Here is a 23,124-nt window from a genome sequence, read left to right on the forward strand (position 1 = left end):
TATGTATTTAGGTGCATATACATATATATCCCAAACTACACACACACACACACACACACACACACACACACACACACACACACATCTATGTATATATTCTATATGACATATTCATTCTACCCATTTAAGAGTCCATTTATTGGGTGGGAGAGTCAGTCAGGTGGCTGAGAATGTGTCTGGCGTGCACGAGGCCCAGGTGTGACTTCTAGCATTGCCAGACCCGCCAGGTGTAGCCATGCTGGCTCTGAAGCCCTGAGCTGTCAGGCCCACACTACTGAGCCAAGTATCACTGGAGTGGCCCTGGGGACCCTAGCATTCAAAAACCTCAATTTCCCATTTTTATCACTTAGAAAATGAAGTTCTGCCTCAACTTGATGAAGAAATAATCAAGTGTTTCTCACTGAAGGAAAAAAAAGGGAGGAATAAGTGATGACGCAAGGCCTACTCCTATGGTTTGCTTTCAGGAGACGCAGACTTGACCTGTGGCTCCTCGTGGTCCTTTAAACACCACCAGCTATGGCCCCAAGACCAAAAAAAAAAGACAACGATGATGGAGGGGCTGGAGCTACAGTGCATAGGACACTCGCCTTGCACATGGCTGACCTAGCTTTCATCCCCAGCATCCCATATGATCCTCTGAGCATTACCTGCAGTAATTTTTAAGTGCAGAACCAGGAGTAACCCCTAAGCATCGCTGGGTGTGGCCTAAAAAGCAAACAACAATAACAGCAACATGGTGGCATCTGCTTTGTTTACAGTACAAAAATTGAGAAGGAGAAGAGAGAGCATGCAAAACAGCATGGGATGATCAGGACCGAGATAACTGGAGCAGAGATTGCTGAGGAAATGGAGAAAGAAAGGCGACTGTTTCAGCTCCAAATGTGTGAAGTAAGAGCAGGCTGTCTTACCGCTCGCCTAGAGTTCTGTTAGCTGTCATCTTTCCTGTTGGCAGATTCTGTGCTTAAATGCAGGCTGTGATTAATTTGCAGAGGGTGCAGTTTCTTAAGGATTCTAATCTCCCTTTTTCTCCAAGCCTTTTGGGATCCACCATTGCACTGTTGTCTCATATTTTGAACCTTGGTCATTGGGGCTCTTTGAGCCAAAACAGGATTGTTGGGTGAGAACTTAATGTTGCTTGTGAGTGTGGGGGAAAAAAAAATTTGGTGAGGGATAACACTGATGAATTTCATATTATGGTGGTATAAGTTTAGAGCATGTATATGTTGCTGTTTTTTATAACCATGTGTCCGGTTTGAATGAAAATTGAAATGGAATAGTCATTAAGAAATCTGAGTTTATGAGAAAAATTTCAAGGAAAAGCATGCTGCCTAAACTTACAGCAGTGGTTCTCAAACTGAGGTCACATCCAACACTCGAATTTCTACCTAGAGATCAGATAATTCAGACGCTATGAAGTGGGATTTTCTTTGTAGTTTCCAGAAAAATTTTACATAGGATTTCCTCATGTACAAATTTTCTTCCTCAAATTTTGTTTTTCTCCCAGATAAGCCTTTGACTTGCTTTTATACTTGACGGCTTATAGATAGTTCCACACCATAAGACAAATGTGATTGAAACCAAACTATGAAAATGTCTTGACCAGTTGTAAAAATGAGAGCCAGTAATGCATAGTTAATCACATAAGTCAATAAAGCGCTATTTTGTTTGTCGTAAAAATTCTTCTGGATTCACATCCTCAGTCTGAAAGTCTCAATATCTGATTGCATATTCCTTGAAGAGAATGCTAATTTTTCTTGTTTGCTAAAAAGAACCAATGGGATTTGATAACAGAAACCATACGTTTTGAGACCCACTGTACCAGGGGTAATAATTATTTCAGAATGTTCTGCTGTGTTGGATTTTATGCTTGCCTGGTAAACTAATCTTAGACATTAATAAAATGCTAACACTCTAATGAGTCTTGTCCATTGTGACTAGGCCAAATCAATAGTCCCTAAATTAAGCTCATGCACAGAAACTTGTGCAGGCTCACGATTGGTATTCTGCCAATCAAGCCCATGACTGGGACATCCTGATTGTGATGGTCAACATAAAATTCCATTTTATTTTCACAGTATCTCATTAAAGTCAACGAAATCAAGACCAAAAAGGGTGTGGATCTGCTGCAGAATCTTATCAAGTATTATCATGCACAGTGCAAGTAAGTAGAATGTTACAAATATTTCTAAAAAGATTCCTTCACTTCATTGGCATTCTTAATTTTTTTTACTTTCTTTCTGCTTTTCACTTGGTGATCTTTTACAGTCATGTGAAGAAATAGTATTGTCTCCCTGGGTCTGTATTTTCTACGAATCATTACCTCAAGTTATTTTGTAACATTTGGCTACTCACTGCTGTCTTACAAATCTTTATGTTGACCTTGATATCTGTACAGCTCTACTTACAGGCACATATGTTCCTTTCACTCCCAAAATTTTTCCAGTAACCAACCTTCTTTCCTCCCTTATTTACATTTTACCTAGTACTGAGTCCTTTGTACCACATAGTCCTACTTGGATGTTTTTTTTTTTAATCATCATCTAAGTGAAGCTAAATACTTTGGATATTAAGAAAACAGCATTACTGCTTAGACTCTTAACATACGTACTGGTATATTTTCAGAAATCTGCACTGGTACCATTTTTGTATGTAGCAGAACCACTTTATTGTAAGATGTCTGTGATTCTATGGCACCTTATCTATCTACTTCTTATTTACATGATGACGTAGCTTCCATAGGCCTTCTAGTTTTTGTGTAAAATATTACCACTGCTATTTAAGTCTGCTGAATCAGTGTACACATTCATTCATGTGTCAGGTGACACATAGGACATATCCATCCTATTTTCTTTGTAGTTCATAGAAGACTATAAAGGTGATTAGGACTAGATAAGATGCTTGCTCTTCCCAAAGTTAAAATTTGTGATTTCCTTTGATTGTCCCCCATTTCTTATAATACCATTTTTAAGAAGATCTTTGTATTCTGTTGTAACATATAAGGACGTCAGCATTAATTTCAGGTGGAATGGGCATAAGTTAAGTCAGATAAGTGAGTTCAAATCCCAGTTCTACCACAGCAGGCATCTGTATGATCTTTATCCAGTTCTTGTCAAAGCCCCAATGTTCTCATCTGTGACAGGAAGTAAAGGTTCCCTGACATAACTCTCTCTTAGATTTTTTTTTCTTGAATACTGAGAAATTTCAAATGAGATAATATAATGTCAAGTGCTTAGTCCAGTGACTGCTGTATTTTATGTGTTGGCAGTAGATGATCCTAAATGGCATTAAAAGTATTCATTCAGGGGCTGGAGTGATAGTACAGCTGGTCGGGCATTTGCCTTGCACTCGGCCAACCCGGGCTCGATTCCCAGCATCCCATATGGGTCCCCGAGCACCGCCAGGAGTGATTCCTGAGTGCAGAGCCAGGAGTCAGCCCTGAGCATCTCCGGATGTGACCCAAAAAGCCAAAAATTAAAAAGTATTAATTCATTTATTTTTACAGGATTTTTTTTCTCTCCAGAAAAACCTTTTCAGTGACCAAATTTTTTGTTTGTATGTTTGGGCTCGGGGCCACACACAGCAATGCCCAGGGCTTCCCTATCTCTGTGTTTTTGAATCACTCTGGTGGGTTCCTGAGGCCCTAGATATTCAGTGCTGGGAATTGAACCCAGGTCAGCCTCATGCAAGGCAAGTGCTTTACCTACTGTGCTCTCTGGAGAGCCCCTCAAATTGTTTCCACATGAATTTGAAGTTAATTTTTCCTTTTTTCCAAAGTTTGTCCTACCATACATAAAAGTGTTGCAGTTGCAAAAATTGTATATCAAGTGATATATTGAATATATTAAAATAGTTCGCTTTTTTTTTTTTTTTTTTTTTTTGCTTTTTGGGTCATGCCTGGCGATGCACAGGGGTTACTCCTGGCTTTGCACTCAGGAATTACCCCTGGCCGTGCTAGGGGACCATATGGGATGCTGGTATTCAAACCCGGGTTGGTCGCGTGCAAGGGAAACGCCCCACCCGCTGTGCTATTGCTCCAGCCCCTAAAATAGTTCACATTTTAAAGTTTTACTCTACAGTTAATCATATACTGTAACAAATCAGTGTAAAAGTGGAGGTTGGACCCTTGAGTTAACAACTTAATATTTTCTAGCACCCTATGTCATTAAAGTAAAGCACATTTATTTCAAAATCTTTAAAAGCAAAACTAGGGCTGGAGCAATAGTACAGCAGACCGAGTATGGCCATCCCATGGTCAGTTTTCGGCATTCCGTATGGTCCGGTCCTTCAACCCTCACCAGCAGTAATCCTTGAGTGCTGAGCCAGGAGTTAGCCCTGAGCACTACCCCCTAAAAGAAAAGTGAGGCCAGGGACTGGAGCGGTAGCACAGCGGGTAGGGCATTTGCCTTGCATGCAGTCAACCCGGGTTCGATTCCCAGCATCCCATATGGTCCCCTGAGCACTGCCAGGAGTGATTCCTGAGTGCAGAGCTAGGAATAACCCCTGTGCATTGCCAGGTGTGACCCAAAAAGCAAAAAAAAAAAAAAAAAGAAAAACAAGTTAAGGCCAAATCTCCTATTATCTCTAATATCAGAGGAGTAGTGCAGCTAGTAGTGAAGTAAATGTTGGCTCTCCTGTAACTTGGATTGGATTGCTTCTCTGGGCCTGACATTTTAAGAATACAACTGTAGTGCTCACGAGAAAGCTCCAAGGTACCTGCGATTCTGTTTCCTGTGTGAGGACTCCGACGCACAGTGATTCAGGGATGATGCTCTGACTAAGTGGGGGACCAGGATTTGGACTGGCTCTGCCTGGACTTTTAATACTCATGCTCTAGAGATAAGAAAACATCTCAAACTATATTCTGCTGCTAATGACTCAGTGATCTGAATTAAGCCACTTGGTCCCTCTGAGCCTCAGTGTATCTGTCTTGCAGATTAATAATGAAGTCAACAGGAACTACAGTATTTGGCCAGTTGTACATAATGGTGATTTGCAGACAAGACGTTTGCCATTATCACTATGATCCCCATTAATCTTCATCTCTTTTTGTAACGATCTTACTATATTTCAGTAATTTACAGAAAAAGCGGGTGAGGGACAGTGGGATATTGTCCAGACAATTTCCCATGCTGTTTGGAAGGCTGACTTGTTCAAGTTCAGTGATGAGTATTCGGAACTGACACGGGTGCCTTACTTGCCCGTTAGCAGAATACTTTCATCGGGTTTTATCTGATGTTCCATAAAGCTGGAAAATTTGCATATTTGGAGGTGACCAGGCTCATGTTCAGACCCAGTCAGTAACCTGTCCCGGGGTTACACATCCAATAAGGTTTGCAGCCAGAATAAGATATTCTAGACTCCAAAATCTGCACTAAACCAGAGCCTGCTAGTACCAAAGATTAGAAAGAGAGACAGAAGCCCACTGTCACAGATGTTGTGTCTCTGAGTCCCTGTCCGTCCAGCCCTCAGTTGAGACCAAACACCCTTTAAAAAGGGGAGAGTCAAGTTACCAGGGAAGCACCAGTGCAGTAGCAAACAGCATGTTGCCTTTGCTCTTTGGGACATCACCAGTGGTTGCATCACCAATGGACTTTCACTTTCTCCCTATGAGCCATCCTCTAGCCTGCTCCTGTTTCTTACCATAAATTAGAAATTGATCCCAAGATACCTTTCTAAAGATGATTCAGTTCTGCCCTTCTAGGCTAGGTGTTGATATTTTTTTACCTGTGCAATATATTTTTTTCTAAAAATAATAAATGTAATAAAAAATAGGGGGGGGACCCTATAATCTCCTCATTGGGAAGATTACCCAATTTATATATGATTTATTTTGTTCACAACAAACGTATGGGAGAGTAAAATGATTCCTCCTTAGGCTGATTTTTCTAAGTTCATGTGTATAATGTTCTGGAAATAGGAAAGGAGCTGGAGAGATAGTACAGCGGTGAAGGTGTTTGCCTTGCAAATGTCAGGACCTGGTTCAACTCTCTGCCATGAAATGCCAGCCCATGCCTACCAATGCCAAGCTTATGCTAACCCATGCTTGCAGGTGCTGCTAATGCTAATGTCTTCCCAACTGGTACAATCCAGTAATTGGCCATTCATGCCCAATTTTGCCACCCAGTACTGGTCTATGCCAATCAATACTGCATGTTGCCAACCCTGTCACAACCATGCCACTCAGGACAACCATTGTCAACGTATGCCAGTCCATATCAGTCACTGTCACTGGATACCAGTCAGTGTCACTCAGTACCAAACAGTGCCACCTTGTGTCAGCCAAAGAAATAAGAAAAGGGGGCCAGCGGACAGATTGTTCAAAGGTTAAGGCTCCTCGAACATGGCCAACCCTGATTCAATAGATGGCACCACTTGTGGTGCCCTGAACACTGCCGGGAGTTCTCCCTGGGCACCACGCCCAGAGAAAGCCCTAAAATAAATGCCTCATGTAATGTCTCCCACCCCTCCAAAAAAAAAGTAGAGAAATAGATTATTTTAGGTCTTTTTTCACATTTATTATTTGGGGGTTCGGGGAGAGACACACCCAGCTTTGGCAGGGCTTACTCCTGGCTTTGTGCTCGGGGATCGCTCGTCATGCTGCTCAGGGGACAACGCGACGCTGGCATCGGATGGGGCAGCCGGGCGTGCAGTGAGCACTATGCCTCCTGGGTTTAGTCTACTCCTTGCTGTGTCTTTTTAAGTGGGAGGAATTTCTCCCCCTGGTCAGCTTGCTCTCACCTCTGATAAGTAGATTTTTACTTTGATCAATGCCATCTCAAATTTAAGGTTCCCTCTTTCTCTTTAAAACACGTTCTAGGATGTTCCTGCCTGCTGTTCAAACATCAGTTTCCCTTTCCGTATCTAAAGTGGCACCCTTCAGTTGCACTTAAGTGCAGAGATGAAACTGAACTCACTCTCTGCTAACGTGTCTGTCTGTTCAAGCTCTTCTCCCACTTTTTATCTTCTAACATTCAGATTCGTATCAGTGCCACTGAGGATGAAACTCAAATACACAGAATTAAGCAACTTGACATTCTGGATCCTAAATATCTTTCTAACATGCATTCCTTTTATTTATCCTTTAAAAGGCTGGGCCCAGCCACTCTACTTTTGCAGCTGCTCCCCAGCCTTCACCTGCATTGTTAGCTCTGTCTGGAATTCCCTGCCCTACTAACTGTCAACACTCCCTTCTTTAGGCTGGGAGTTCCAATACAGTCCCCAGCTCCCCAAGCTGCTTTTCCTAGTCCTGTTAATCAGGGGCCTGGCATTGTTGAATACCTGCTAATGTCCAGGCCTCAAGGCTGGCCTGAGAGCCACTAGCAAAGTTTTGCACAGAGTAGGCCCTTCTCGGCATCAGACTGTCCTTAGAATTAGATTGGACTGGCACCTGGACCTGGGAAGGATTGTCTGCCAAGAATTAACTAAGTATGGCTGCAGAGTTAAATTGTAGCAGAAACAATTTTTGATCTCCAATGCCACTCTTAAATAATACCTAGAGAAGGGCCCTGAAGTGCATTGAGAAACCATTTGGAGTGGAAGACTGGTTAAAATGCTCCCTGTAGAGTCAAGAAATCCCTAAACACAGGAACAACAGAACTTCTGAGTGGAGTCTCTTTACAGGGTAGTTTAAGATGAGGCATGTACTTGTGCCTGGATGCAGTTACGCCCCTTACTAGCATGTGTGCGGCTTTGAGTTAGGTCCTCACTCTGCCTTGGTTTTCCTTTTGAAGTGGAAACAAGTGCTTGAGGAGTAACTGAAATGGCTCGTGATAAGTACTTAGCATGCGCTAAGTGCTTAACTCATATTAATGTTTTGTTATTATTCAGAATTAAATAGTGCAGCCTTCTTACAAGGTGGGGTAGATCATAGCTTTCCAAGTCCTTCAGTGCCCCCTACTCAACAGAGTTGTCCCTATAGTCATTTGTGTTAGGAACATACAAATCCTTCTTTTTTTTAAATAAAGTTATTCATAGGTGAACTTTTTTTTTTAACTGAGTCATCATGAGATACAAGGTTACAAGTTTGTACATGATCGGTTGTCAGTCACACAGTGTTCCAACACCCATCCCTCCACCAGTGTACATTCCCCACCTCCAGTGACCCCAGTTTCCCTCCCCACTGCTGGCGTCCCCTCCTGTCTCTCTGTCTCTTCTCTCCCCCCCACCCCTACTACCCTCAACCTCCTCCTTTTGGGCATTATAGTTTGCAGTATAGATACTGAAGGTTATTGTGTGTGTTCCTTTTTTTTTTTTGGTTTTTGGTTTTTGGGTCACACCCGGCAATGCACAGGGGTTACTTCTGGCTCTTCACTCAGGAATTACCCCTGGTGGTGTTCAGGGGACCCTATAGGATGCTGGGATTAGAACCCGGGTCGGCCGCGTGCAAGGCAAACGCCCTACCCGCTGTGCTATCACTCCAGCCCTGTGTGTGTTCCTTTAACTACTTTCAGCACACAGTTCTTATCTAGAGTGATCATTTCCAACTTCCAGCTGTCTTTGTCATAGTGGCCCCTTCTCTTTGTTTCTAAAGGACATAGGGATATTTAGAACCAAACATGTCTGTCTTCGGCCTTTATTTGCATATTAGTCACATATCTCGAAGCTTAGAGTATCCCATGCAATTTCATTGTATTCCCGTGGTTAATGTATCTCTCCTGAATTCACAATGAGAGGGAACCCTTTCGTGTTTATGGATGTACACATTACAAAATCACTGCGCTAAGAAAGTACTGTAATTTACACTCTGTAATACGTAATATGTACATGTTGACTGGTACTTATGGTTTATTGATAGTAATTTCGGTTTTATAAGTGATTTATATAAATACATGGATAGTGTGTGTTTCTGGTTTTGAAAGCAGTTACGGTTCATTTTATTTTATATATGTATATGTGTAGAACTCTCATGTTCTGTTGCAGTTTCTTTCAAGATGGTTTGAAGACAGCTGATAAGTTGAAACAGTACATCGAAAAATTGGCTGCTGACCTATATAATGTAAGTTTGTGTGAAATATGTGCATTTTAACTCACTTTAGGTAAATATAAATACATTTGAATTCTGTATTAGAAAAGTCTTTTTTAAAAAAAAAACAAGGATGTATGTGTCACTATAAGCCTAGGGCAAACAAATCTTTGGGTTCATTTCAAAAAATCATTAATGGTCTAGCATATTTTTTTGGAACTGAAAAGAACAGGGAAGGCAGTGAGTAAATATTGGTTCTGGATAGTCTCCATTCAGGTTTCAGCAATTGCCTTCCATAGCATTGCAGAAAGAATGTGTGATCCTGGAAGAATAAAAATAAACAATCTCTAAGTAGGTAGTTTCAGAGGAGCTTAGTTGTTTGCTTCCCCCTCCCTCCCTCCCAAATGTATGGATCTTGCTTTTTTAGTAAGAGCATTAAAAAGAAAACTTGTTTGAGTGGGATCAACCTACACATACAGAAATATCCAACTTTCCTCAAACTTCCTGGCAGTGAAGAATGTTGAAATTCTATGAAGCTTGGGTTTTGGCTTTTTTTTGTGTCACCAACAAGAGAATTCCGGGCTTAACACATGCACGGCAAGTGCTCTGCCACTGAGTCATGTTCCTGAACCACAGCATAACCCACTGGAGGGGTTTTTATTGTTGTTTATGCACCACACCTGGCAGTATTGTTGTCTACTCCTTGCTCTGTGTTCAGGGGACCATGTTGTCTTGGGAATTGAATGTTGATTGGCAGACACAGCAGTTCCTCCTTTGCTGTCTGTACATCCTCTCTCTCTATATGTGTTTGTTTAAAGAGGTATAAATTGTACACTAAAATCATATAGTTATATAATCTCATTGTTTTGAAATTAATTTTAGAAATAAAAAATAATGCATTTTGAGCATATTTGCCTATTTTCAAGTAGGTTTTTGTAATTACAGATACTGCCTTCCATACTTACAGCTTTAAAAGTATACAGTGGAGGGGTCAGGGAGATAGCTCGAACAATGGAGCAGATGCCTAGGCCTAGTGTGTGCGAGATCCTGAGTTGATCTCCTAACTCTGCTGCACCCTAAGTGAGAACCCACACAGCCCTTATCTCCAGGATAGCCTGGGCATCACATCCCACAGCCCCCCGCCGCACTACTGAGTATGACTTTATTAAAAGTAACAATAATACTTTGAATTTTCATATTTTCTTTTAATATATAACATGGATCAAGTTGCAGTCAAGTTCCTAGTGATTGAATCAAAAGTGGCACCAATCATTTGCCCTAATGGTGTCTGATTAGTTTTCACATATACGCAGGCCTGTAGGATTCTGCTTCTGGCTCCTGTAATGACATCATACCACCCTTTGAAAAAAACAGAAGCAAATGATGGACTGTTGCTTATTAACTTTGTTTAAAGGACTACTCTAGCCTTAATTGTTTAGCCTAGATGTATTATTCAATAAGAAAGCATGTTGCACAATTTACTAATTTCAGCATTCACTGGCACATTCATGAGGAAATTATATGTCTCATACTAAAAATGAGACTGCAAAGAACTTTTATAAGAAAATCAGCTCCGCAATTGAGTTGTTTGACACATGGTAAATTTGGATGAACTAAACTCTGCTCATACATATAGAGAAGATAAATAATAGAAGTAAATCTTTTTCTTCACAGATAAAACAGACCCAGGATGAAGAAAAGAAACAGCTCACAGCCCTCCGAGACCTAATAAAATCCTCTCTTCAACTTGATCAGAAAGAAGTAGGTGCTCTGTATGTTTCCATCTGGGGTAACAGTGCGGGACTGGTGGTATGCCCAGGTATGCCAATGGGAATTTTGACTGCTGACTTCCAGAGTGGTTTTGAAGGCAAATAAGATAAAAGTGTTTCTCTACCGCATCAGAGAGCATAATAAATTAGTTCCTTTTCCTTCTGATAAAAAGTATACCCCTTACCTCAGTCCATCATCCATGACTCTGGACTGGCTAACCTGATTTTGAAGGTGCAGACTTCAGTAGTTGTATCCTCAGACTGATTTGATTTGTTTGCCTCTACTCCCAACATAATAAATAACTTCTAATTAGCACCATGTCCACATTATTTTACAAGTAAAATTTTTTTTTCCTTAATCATGGTAGGTTGTGGGGCACACCCAGCAGCCCTGGGGAGCTGTGCTATTCCCAGCCCTGTGTTCAGAGGACATCTAGTATCAGGAATCAAACCAGGGTTGACCTCATGCAAGGGAGGCACCTTAGCCCCTTTACTACCTCTCCATCCCAACTAAAATGAATCTTTCACAGCATGCCTATCCCATGCTCATGCTCTTTGTCATCTTTTATTGCAGACTGGTATGGAAGGTGATGATTTTTAATGACTCCTCCCCATGGTGTTGCTATTTGAGAAAAGTATAAAAGATGACCTGAGAAAATACAATCAACAACAAAATATTTAACATTTTTGCTCCAGTGAGGTTCAAACTCATTATCAAAAATTTAAAATTATCAAAAATTTAAAATTATCAAAAATTTAAGCTGTAAATGGGATCCCTGAATATTTGAAAAATTTTATTTTTGTTGCTTTTACTGGTAGTGGTAGTGGGTTTGGGGCCTCACCTGGCAGCATTCAGTAGCTACTCCCGCCTCTCTGCGCAGAAATTGCTCCCAGGAGGACCAGGGGACCATAAGATAGTCATGATTGGACCCAGGCCTTCCACACGCAAAGTATATGTGCTCAGGTCATTAAATTGAACTGACCTTCCAGCCCTATTTTATAAATTTTTGTAATAATATTCTTTTTTTTTTTTTTTTTTTTTTTGCTTTTTGGGTCACACCTGGCGATGCACAGGGGTTACTTCTGGCTCTGCACTCAGGAATCACCCCTGGCCGTGCTCAGGGGACCATATGGGATGCTGGGATTCGAACCCGGGTCGGCCGCATGCAAGGCAAATGCCCTACCCGCTGTGCTATCGCTCCAGCCCCTGTAATAATATTCTTATGATTTAAAAAATACTAACTTTTGACAAGTCATCTTTTAAATTACCTTATGCTTTTATAATATTCTGACATCCCAGAAGAACTCTTTGCTGCATGCCTATTTTTCAGGTTGAAATTTTTTTTTTTTTTTCGAAAATAGCTTTACTGAGGTCATAGTGACAGTAGAGTGAGTAGAGTGTTAGCCTTGTATGCTTTCAACTTGGGTTCAGTCCCCGGCATCCCATGTGGTTGTCTAAGCATTGCCAGGAATGATTCCTGAGTGCAACGTCAGGAGTAAGCCCTGAGAGCAGTTGGGTGTGACTCAAAAACAAGAGAGGGAGGGAAGAAGGAAGGGAGAAAAAAATATGAGATTCTCCAAAGAAAGACAACACAGAGTCTCATTAATAAGAGAAATAATGGCATTCCAGAGTGAACTGCACGGTAAATGTTTTATATAAATTTAGCTTATTTTGGTGTTGTTGTTCTTTTGCTTTTTGGGTTACACCCAGCTATGCTCAGAGGTTACTCCTGGCTCTGCACTCAGGAATTACTCCTGGCAGTGCTCAGGGCGACCATATGGGATGCTGGGAATCGAACACCCTACCCGCTGTGCTCCAGCCCCTATTGTTGTTCTTTTGGTTTTGGGGACATACCCACTGCTCATGGTCACTTCTGAGTGCTGGGGGGCCATATGCAAGGCCAGGTATCAAACCTGGGCTACCTGCACCAAAATACACGCTCTGCCCATTGCACTGTGCTGTCTCTCTAGCTCTGTTGATTTCAGAGCCACGCTTGGTGGTGCTCAGTGCTTGGTCGTGCATGCAAAGCATGTACTCCAACCTTTTAATTTTCTTAGTCCTGGATAATAAATTTTTTCATATCATTTTCTCCATACCGACAATTGTACTGTTTTGTTTTTAGTCTTAGTAGCCTATGATTGTTCATTTGCAAGTTGTTGGACAGATCCTTTCTTCACGGTATCTGGCACGCTGGCTGGTAGCCAAAAGGACTTGATAAATATTTAATAAGATTAAAAAGGAAAAATCCTTTGTCCTTTCTATTCATACATCACAGTTGAAATTTAAAAGTTTTAAATTTGATGCCAGAAACATTTATAACCCCATTAAATCATTAAATCAGTGAGTGATAATTGCTTGCAGTTTAAAAAGATTTGAGGTTGTACTCCTTAATAATGCATTTTACATGTAGATTTTTTTAATCATAAAATAAGATCATTTATCTGTGGTGCTAATAATGAGAAAATGAACTTAAAACTGATGCTATCATTTCACGCTATAGTTTGCATTTCTTAATTTTCATGTTGTTTCCCCAAGCTTTTATTTTAAGCCCATTGTTTAAGTTTAGTTTTACATTTTATATTTTTTGTTTGATATCTCTTGATAGAAAACTAAAATTTTATGTCTTTAGTTTTCTATCTTTTGCCTGAATTAATTTCTCATTTGTATTCCTCATTTCTAAATTCATTCTGATTTCTGTTACGCTCTCTAGGGATCCAGGATCTATTTTATTCATCGAGCTATGTTTCCATTTTTCTAAAAATTATCAGTGTTTGCAATTCTCCACTTTCTGAAAAAACAAAAGCCTCTCTCTATCTGGAGAACCATACTGCACAAGTTAATGGCCATCATTTTTCAAAAGTATAAAAATAATCATTTGTTTGATTTTTTAAAGCTATAAGCCTCATTAGCAGCTCATTTAGGTTTGTTAATTCTGGGGCCCAGGGGCCTCTTACTGCTTTCCTACTCAGTTAAGTGGAGCAGACTTCTGGGTTCCAAACCTAGACTTTCGTCCCTTTATCTGGCTTTAAAAGCATATGATTGTAAGTGTAAAATAGAGCAAGTCCTCTTTGATCTGTTTGTTTTCTAGAATATTAAGTTGGTTATAAATGGTAAGGTTTGCTTAAGGTAAGTTATCATAGTTTTCAGGAATTAAAGCCCCTAATGTTTTGCTTAAAACTAATTTTACTTTAAAAACTTTAGGCTGGGGACCGAGTGATATAGTACAGTGGGTAGGGTGCATGCCTTGCATGCAGCTGACCCAGGTTTGATCCCCAGCATCCCATATGGCCCCCCAAGTACTGTCAAGAGTAATTCTGAGCATGGAGCCAGGAGTAACCCCTGAGCACCGTCTGGTGTGACCACTCCTCCCCAATAAATAAATAGAATAGAATAAAATTAAAGCCTTAACGCTTCTTTTTAAAAGCTAGCAAGTGTGCTTAGAGAAGCCAGGGCAGCAAAGCCTCCTGTTCACGTATTCATATAAACAAGGAATTAACGGGTTCCAAGGGAAAGTTATCCTTTGAATGAGAATTGATACCCAAGGAGATTTTGTGTTTAATGATTAGAGGAAGTATAATACGGCAGCAATTCCCAACTCTATCCATCGTGGAGTTAATTTTTATGCCTTTTCATTGGATTAAAGCAGAAAGCCCCGGATTTCATTTATCCCTGCTGCTTTTATCATGCCTCACTTCTTGACTCCCCAGTCTAATTTTCTGCCCTAATCATATTATGAACGCCTTGCTGCCACCTGGCTTTAAGACAGGCACATCCCTGTCACTCCCCTCATTCCTGGGGAGCATCAGTCAGGGCAGGCAGAGCAGTGTTTCTTCCACTGTTTCTGAACTCGGCCTCCTCTGAAATTGTTTCCTTCCTGTGGCCTCCTCACCCCGCCCTTTTGGTTGGTCTTGTGCCATAGACCCCCATTTACTCAAATTGCAGTTGGGAGCCCAAAAGGGGTCATCTGGACCCTGCTTGAGAAGTGCAGCCGTGGAGGAAGGCTGGTTTTTCCTTCTCTGATGATATAGCACAGCAACACAGGTGTCAGGTGTCGTAGTCCCAATCCCGCTCCCTCCCACCTTCACATAACAGGATGGACGTAGCAGGCCAGGCATGGCATAAGCAGCCGAAGGGCTGTGGCGTTCTAGTCGTATACCCTTATTGAAAGTAACTGTAGGAAAATTCTTGTTGTGTTTATTTTTTATTATTTAATTAACCAACATGAGTTACAAAGTGGTTGATAGTTGAGTTTAAGGCATGCAGAGTTCCAGCCCCAGTCCCACTGCCACTGTCACTTTCCCTTCCTCAGCGTTCCCAGGTTCCCCCTTACCTGCCAGCCTGCCACCGTGGCAGGCACATTTGAAAGTTTGGGGGTGTAGTTTGGATCTCATGTTGACGGTGTTGTTAACACTGTGGTTTGAATGTATAACTTCCTCGACTGCCCCACATTTCTGATGTACCCAAGGCCCTTGACCCCTGCTCCATGGTTACTTCCCTTCTTCATCATCTTACTTACCCCCTTGATTTCTCTGTTCGACAACCTGTAGAATTCTTGAAGAGATGCCTAGTCTATGTTCTTCCACACTAGATCAGATTTGTTGAGTAAGAGCTTCAAGCTGGAAGGTAATCTGGCCTACTCAAGACAAATTATTGAAATTAAGAAAAGATTTAAGGTTTGTAACCTCATAGTATGAATGAATTTATCTGCTGAGACTTGCTGTCAGCTACAGCTTACCCTATCAGAAGGCTGTACACTGTGGTCAGCATATAAGTATTCCCAGAAGGACAGGTCCCAGTGGGTACCCTCAGGACTGGTTTCACCATGCCTCACCTGGCTTTTAGGGAGTTTGCAGGACATATCTTTACACACAGAATTCATCACATGTAGAATAGTCTTACAAACATATCTTGTCCTAAAGTTTTCCTTCAATCATTGCTTAACATTAATTTGTCTTCTGAGTACATACTAGTTGGTTTCCGACACACACACACTCTTCCAAAAAAAAGTCCTGAATGACAGAAAGAGACCGTAGATTTTCTAGGTAGGAGACCAGAGCGGTAGGACAGGAAGTAAGGCAGTAATCTTGCATGCAGCTGACCCCATTTGGATCCCCGATGTCATGTATGGTCCCCCAGCACTTCCAGGGGTCACTCCTGAGCACAGAGCCAGGAATAGCCCCTGGAAGCCACTTGATGTGAACCCCCAAGAAACATTTATTTTAAACTGATTTTTAATTTAAGGGGAAAAAAGTTTTTTCTGTATCTCACTTTGGTCTTTACTCTTTACTTTGAGGTTTGTCAAATCATCCTATCTTGGAGTATTAGGAACCTTATGTTTATCAGTTGTTTCTTTGTTACTGCCTGATACTTGAAATAAAATGTGTTCAATATGGGGATACTTTATTGTCTTAATACTCAGTTTGTTATGATTCTGAGACAGGGGAGAATGTGTTGTGTGTGTATGTGAGAGAAAGAGAGAGAGAGAGAGAGAGAGAGAGAGAGAGAGAGAGAGAGAGAGAGATTTTGTGTTATCCTTACAATGTTTTCCCTGTGTGTTATAAAAATTACTTGTGACTGATGGCGCTGTCAATGAAATTAACTCTATTTTCAAATGTTCTGCCTTTTTTCTCTGTTGCTTTTGCCCTTCCTGATCGAAGTCTAGGAGAGTAAGTCGATACCTTTTATAAGAATATGTTGTCCACGTCTGTGTCTGTCGAGCCCCCTCCCCTCACTCTGCAGCTCAGTGTTGGCAGTTTCCTCTTAGGGGTTTGCAGGAGCAGCCATGTCTAGTAACGCCATCTTGTGTTGGAGGGCTAACTTTAAGTCAGAAGGGTTTGGATCCTTTAGCCCTATCACCCTTATTACCACCTCATAGGCATTTTCCTGCCATAGAGTCACCTTTTTAAATTAAAAACCTGTTAATGGTTATATTTTATGGAGCACTGGGTATAATAATTGTAAGAGTTTTCAATCCTTTGCTGGGAAGGTACATTCTCTTTGAGTATCTTAAGTATGTACCTCAGAGAGCAAAGTCAGATTGCATGAACATTGCGTCCCACTGTGGGGCTTTCAGCCCTTTCTGTGCTTGCCAACAGGCCACCGTCAGCTGGTTTGCATCCCAAGGTGCTCTCCCAGTCTATCTATAATTTCTGTGCAAGTATGAGTTTCCTTGAATGACATACCCTGTTTCAATTAGAAAAAGTGACCTGGGCCCCAGGTCCCAGCTTTGCCTCAGACTTGTTTTGTGACACTGGCAAATGGCTTCCCTGCTGGGTTTCCTCTTGTAAAATCAAGGTAAGCACCTGGTTGCTTTTTTAAGTACTCCTGCTCAGCCCCAGACCAACAAGTACAGACCCAACAGCTGTAAAGCCAAAGGCTGAGAGTTGCCTCCTGCCTCACTCGAATGTATGGTTTCTCTTTTCAAGGATTCCCAGAGCCGGCAGGGAGGATACAGCATGCACCAGCTCCAAGGCAATAAGGAGTACGGCAGTGAGAAGAAGGGTTACCTGCTGAAGAAAAGTGATGGGTATGTCGAAGGCAACCGAGTAGCTTTATGTATGCTTAGCCTACTACTGAGTGTTAATATACTTAGGAACTTGGGGCTGGAGCGATAGCACAGTGGGTAGGGCATTTGCCTTGCACCCGGCCGACCCAGGTTCGAATCCCAGCATCCCATATGGTCCCCTGAGCACCGCCAGGGGTGATTCCTGAGTGCATGAGCCAGGAGTAACCCCTGTGCATCGCCAGGTGTGACCCAAAAAGCAAAAAAAAAAAAATACACAAAAAGGAACTTTACTAGCCTCCTAAGTAGGAAAACATACCTAAGAGGTTGTTCTTTTTTTTTTTTTTTTAAGGAGCTCGAGAGATGGGCTGTGGTGTATGCCTTGCCTATGACTAACCCTAGTTCAGTCTGTGACACCTTGTGGTCCCCATGTAGGACTGTGCATGTAGTTTAGCAATGAAGCGCTTACCTTGCATGTGTGAGAATCTAGGTTCTGTCCCTGACACTGCAGGAAAAGGAGGTTTCTAATGCACTCATGTCCAACTTTTAGCTCATGGGATTTCTTTTTTTTTTTTTCTTTTTTTTTTTTTTTTATTAAAAAAATTTTTAATTTTATTGAATCACCATGTGGAGGGTTACATAGTTCTCAGGATTATGTCGGTTATACAATTCTCAAACACCCTTCCCTTCACCAGTGCCCATCCTCCATCACCAACCCCCCCAGTATACCTGCCGCCCCCTCCCACCTCCCCAGTCCCCACCCTTGTACTTGATAAGTTTCACTTCGTTTATGCCTTATCTCGATTACATTCCATGTTTCAACACACAACTCACTACCGTTGTTGGGGTTTCCCCCAAAAAAGAAAAGCAGTCCTATTGCCAAGGAGGCATTTGATAGTTCTCCACTGCTAAGAATATAGAGATATTAAGTCCCGCTGTTTGTTACATAACTTTTCTTTTTCCCCCTTGCCCCTCGCCACCGAGTTCACGCCTGTTTAGTAATCGCCACGCTGCCTGACAAGGGAAAAAAAAAAAACGAAAAGGATGGTTATTTCCCGTCATCAGCAGACGTGGGGCTCTGGCTTAGTTGATAGACTAGTAGAGTGTCTGGAAGCAGTTTCTGGAACCGAAGGTCTTGCGCTGGTATCGGCTCCGGCTCGAGATTCCACCAGCGTCCCACTGTTCCATGTACATAATTTTTCCCCTTATATCCCATTCCCACGCCACCAGGTCTGTTTGCTTAACAGACATCACACTGTAGTTGACGACACGCCGCGTTTCTTCCCGAGAAAGAAGAAAATTTCTTCTCAGCTGGCGTGGGGATATAGCTTAGTTTAGTCTAGAGAGATGGCTACCACTTTGATTGCCTTCAATATTTCAGCAACAGACTTACTATTCTTGTTAGGATCTCCCACAAAAGTCCGACCCATTAAAAGCGAACCATTACATATTGCTGATGCTAAGATGACATTAGGTCGGTTTTGGGTTTCTGTATAAAGTCCAGGGAAAGTACAACCAGAAATAACATCACTACAAACTTTTACCCTTTTATGGTGCTCATAAGATGGAGAAGTCCTGCGCTGTGTTCAGGAGGGAGGAGTTGAGAGAGAGAGACAGGTTAAGAGAATTGGGGGATGCCCGGGTCCCACTGTTTCAGCGCACCGTGGGGTCTCTGGTCCCATGCCGGAATTAGTTCAGTGGGCTGCCTGGAGTCCAAGGGCGCTCCCTTGGGCTCTTCCATCATGCTCGCTCCGCAGCCGGATCCAAAGGGAAGCACACGTGGGGGAGGTGGGTTTAAATATCTATCTGCTGTGGGCGGGGGTCGCCGCCCCCGCCCCCTGGGGTCTCCCGCAAGCGCGTGAAAGCACCCTGTTTCAGAGGGATCGCCGGCTCCATTTTGCGCTCAGGAAAACCGCGGATCCTGCGCTGTGCTCAGGAGGGAGGAGTTGAGAGAGAGAGACAGGTTAAGAGAATTGGGGGATGCCCGGGTCCCACTGTTTCAGCGCACCGTGGGGTCTCTGGTCCCATGCCGGAATTAGTTCAGTGGGCTGCCTGGAGTCCAAGGGCGCTCCCTTGGGCTCTTCCATCATGCTCGCTCCGCAGCCGGATCCAAAGGGCTCTTTTTTTTTTTTTAATTTATTTTTTAATTACTGAATCACAGTGAGGGTACAATTACAGATTCACACATTTTTGTTCTTGTTTTTCCCTCTTGCAATGTTTAAGAGCCGATCCCTGCACCAGTGTCCATTCTCCACCACCAATGAACCCAGTATCCCTCCCACCCACCCCCCAGTTCCATCCCCCCACCCCACCCCGCCTCTGTGGCGGGGCATTCCAATTTGATATCTCTCTTTCCTTTTGGGTGTTGTGGTTTGAAATAGGGGTATTGAGTGACCATCCTGCTCAGTCTCTAGTCTGCTTTCAGCATGCATCTCCCATCCCGCGCAGGATCTCCAATCCCATGTTACTTGGTGTTCCCCTCTCTATCTGGGATGACTTTCCCCCAGCATGTGAGGCCAGCTTCCAAGCTATGGAGCCAACCTCCTGGTATTATACAGCCCTCACTGTGCTGGGGCCCATAAGTGGTGCCAAGGATTTGAACCGGGGTTTTATCTGCTTCCGTCGCGTGCAAATACTGTCTCTGACCCCCAGAGGTGACTTCTGAGCGAAGGTTTCTGTTGGCAGGGAAGGAATGAGGGTATGGCCAGGAACATGTTTGCAGCTGCCGTCACTCAGAGTTGTTGTGTTAGTGTGGCTAGAGTGGAGAGAGAGCTCTGTGAATCAGGTAGACCAGGTGGGAGTCTGGGAGGTGGCTTAGAGTAGAGCACCAGGGAGAGGGCACCAAGGCCAGGGGGCTTTGGAATCCACTGAGTGAGAGGGAGTTAGGGGACGGTCTTCATGCAGAGAACTCCATAATCGGATGGCTGTGGAAGGTCTTTCTGATGCCTGTAATGGATGCTACCAGCCCCCTCCCCTGCCCCTGTTAAGATTGGGGCGGAGGCAGGGAGGTGTTAGCTATAATTCAGAAATTATATTTCTTAATTAATTGAGATCCATTGCATCCTGAACGCCTAACATTTTGGGTATAGTACACGGTTTACTTTTGAGATTGTAATAAATGTTTTATTTCCCTCTATGTAGAGCATATTTTAGAATAAGCTGTACTTCTAATTAGTTGCATATGAAGATAGAGTCTGTGTTAAGAAATGCTTTTAGATTCATGTTGTGACAGGTTTCCTACGAGACTAACCTAAGGAAAACAAAACACAAGATAATGTTGTTTTAAGTTTTTAGTAAAAAAACTACAGTGGCCTCCTTGGATGTTTGTTTCCATGGTAACTGAGGTTCCAGAACTGGGCTACAAATTGTGTTCTCTAGCCCAGACAGTCACTGGTCTCTGCACATTTCTAGTAACTTGACTGAACTGATAGAAGTGGCCCCAGCCTGTGAGTCAGCCTGCACATGGGAAATCTGCCACATCTGTTCAGATGGCAGAAATCTTACCTGTACCGGGAGCTTCCCCTCCCCCACCCTGCCAAAAAATGATCCACATTCACATTAGCTCTATTTGGGGTTTTTTTCTATCCAGTGGCATTATTAAATCAAAATTTTCAAGTACATTTCACTTATTCTTGGGGCTTTTTCCTCTGGTGAATCACAGATAGTAGTCTGTTTGCAGGAACTCTGAATTATGAGTTCCTTGAGGAAACTTGGAGTCAAAAGAGAGCGGGTAAGTTACCCAAAGTGCTGATGCTGTATCCCTGAGCTCTGGGAAGCCCCACCCCTCTTCTTTTTTCTGCCTGGTCCACAGCTTGAGTTTCTTTCTTAGGATTTTTCACGTCTTAATTTTAGTTTCAGAAGCAATATCTTACTACAGTCTTGCAACAGAACTGCAAGTGTGGGACCAGAGAAGTTGTTCAGGATTGTTAAGACACTTGCCTAGCATAATATCCTATAGTCTGTGTGTTTATTCTTTGCAATTTTACAGTCTTCAGTAATTTGAATGTAGTGAAAATTGATTAAGTTTTCTATTAGATTCTATTTTCATTTCATATCAAAATCAGGGGTGTAACAGACATTCTTGAAATCACCTCAATTTGCTTCTACGGGAGATAATATAAGAAAATTAAATTTTCTAGTTTGTGTGGGTTGGTTTTTGTTTTGGTTTGAGGTTTTGTTTTTCAAAATTGTTATTGCTGTAAAATTGTATAATTGCATGTGAACAAAATACTACATCAGGTTGTGTTTGACTCTTTAGGCTCCGGAAAGTGTGGCAGAGAAGGAAGTGTGCAGTGAAGAATGGGATTTTGACCATCTCACATGCCACGGTAAGTGTGTCTCATTTATATACTGGCCACATAAACTGGAAAGAAAAATGATGTAGCATTGAAGTTTTTCCCTGATAGGTTTAATGATCAGAGTTGGACTGGGAATAGATTTTTTTTCCCCAAAGATATTGCTTATATCTGGTCCAGTGTTAAAATGTGTTGTTATGTCCATATATCAGAACTTTTAATATTTTTGCTCCTTCAAACCCAGTCAGATATTCTTTTATTTTATAGTATTTTTGGGAAATATTATTGGTGCTGGTTGCCAAAAATCTCAAGTTTCTTGAATAATGAGGGAGGCACGGAGGTTATTTTTTTTAATTTTTTAATTTTATTTTCATAAAATTTGGGCTGGAGCAATAGCACAGCAGTAGGGCATTCACCTTTCACACGGCCAACCCGTGTTCCATTCCTCCGCCCCCCTCAGAGAGTCCGGCAAGCTACCAAGAGTATCGAGCCCGTGCAGCAGAGCCTGGCAAGCTACCTGTGTGTATTGGATATGCCAAAAAACAGTAACAATAAGTCTCACAATGAGAGACGTTACTGGTGCCTACTCGAACAAATCAATGAGCAACGGGATGACAGTGACAGTGAAAATTTATTCACAACAATTGATTACATTTAGTATTCCAACACCAACCCTATCACTAGTACACCTTCCCACCACCATTATTTCTAATTTTCCCACCACCAGCACTTAAGCCTTCCCATCAGCAGATGCAAAATAATGTATTTTGTATTGCTTGTTATGAACAGTATGAGATGTCACAGCTGTGTGCTTCTGGAATTGTAAAATTTTATTTTATTTTTTATTTTTTTTTAAGAAATATTTTATTGAACCACCGTGAAAAAAAGAAAAAAAATACAAAGCTTTCAGGTTTAAGTCACAGTCAAATGCTGATTAATCCACCATCCCTTCACCAGTGCACCAGTTCCACCACCAAGAACCCCAATACACCCCCCTCCCACCCCACCCGCCATCTAAGTAGCTAATGATATTCCCATTATTCTCTATATATATTGAGTACATTCCATATTTCGATACAGAGCTCACTATTATTGATTGGAAATTTTCCCCAACAATCAGGCCTGCTGAATAGGCATCATCTAATAATTTCTCTTCATTGCTAAGAGTGAAGACTTTAAGTCTTCACTTAAAGTGTGAAGCTATCGCGGCCGCGCGGTTTTGGGTTTCTAATATTTTAGCTCAGTTCACAGGCAAAATGGATGGCTGCAAGAATCCGCTCTGGTGCCAAAATGGGTTAGGAGACCTCAGGATCACAGTCTATAGGCGCGGAGGCTCTGTTTCTCGTGCCGCGGCTCCGGTTCATCTCTGGGCGGAAGGCGCGCCGGGAACGCCCCCCCCTCCCAGGACCACCTACAGGCTACGTCACTAAAGAAAGTCCTACCTCCTGGTGGAGGGGTCTTAGAGGGTGGCTCTCACCACGTGGCTGCTACCGCTGCCGCCATTTTCGCTCAGAAAAATGGGATGGAGAGGAAAAAAAATCCCTCCCCGGGCTGCACAAGGTTGTAGCTCAGTTCACAGTCAAAATGCATGGCTC

The 23,124-nt window shown here is 42.3% G+C and overlaps 1 protein-coding gene across 1 annotated transcript in view; it reads left to right on the top strand.

The window, feature by feature from the left end:
- Positions 1-23,124, top strand: part of ASAP1 (ArfGAP with SH3 domain, ankyrin repeat and PH domain 1) — a 301,291-nt gene that overhangs the window by 197,237 nt on the left and 80,930 nt on the right. Inside the window, exons 6-11 of the mRNA XM_012936073.2 lie at positions 759-888; positions 2,076-2,161; positions 8,920-8,995; positions 10,637-10,723; positions 17,158-17,258; positions 21,493-21,562. Coding sequence (XP_012791527.2) covers positions 759-888; positions 2,076-2,161; positions 8,920-8,995; positions 10,637-10,723; positions 17,158-17,258; positions 21,493-21,562 — 550 coding nt within the window. The remainder of the gene's footprint in view (positions 1-758; positions 889-2,075; positions 2,162-8,919; positions 8,996-10,636; positions 10,724-17,157; positions 17,259-21,492; positions 21,563-23,124) is intronic.

This window comes from Sorex araneus, chromosome 2 (assembly GCF_027595985.1).
Source record: "Sorex araneus isolate mSorAra2 chromosome 2, mSorAra2.pri, whole genome shotgun sequence".
Classification (NCBI taxonomy): Eukaryota; Metazoa; Chordata; class Mammalia; order Eulipotyphla; family Soricidae; genus Sorex; species Sorex araneus.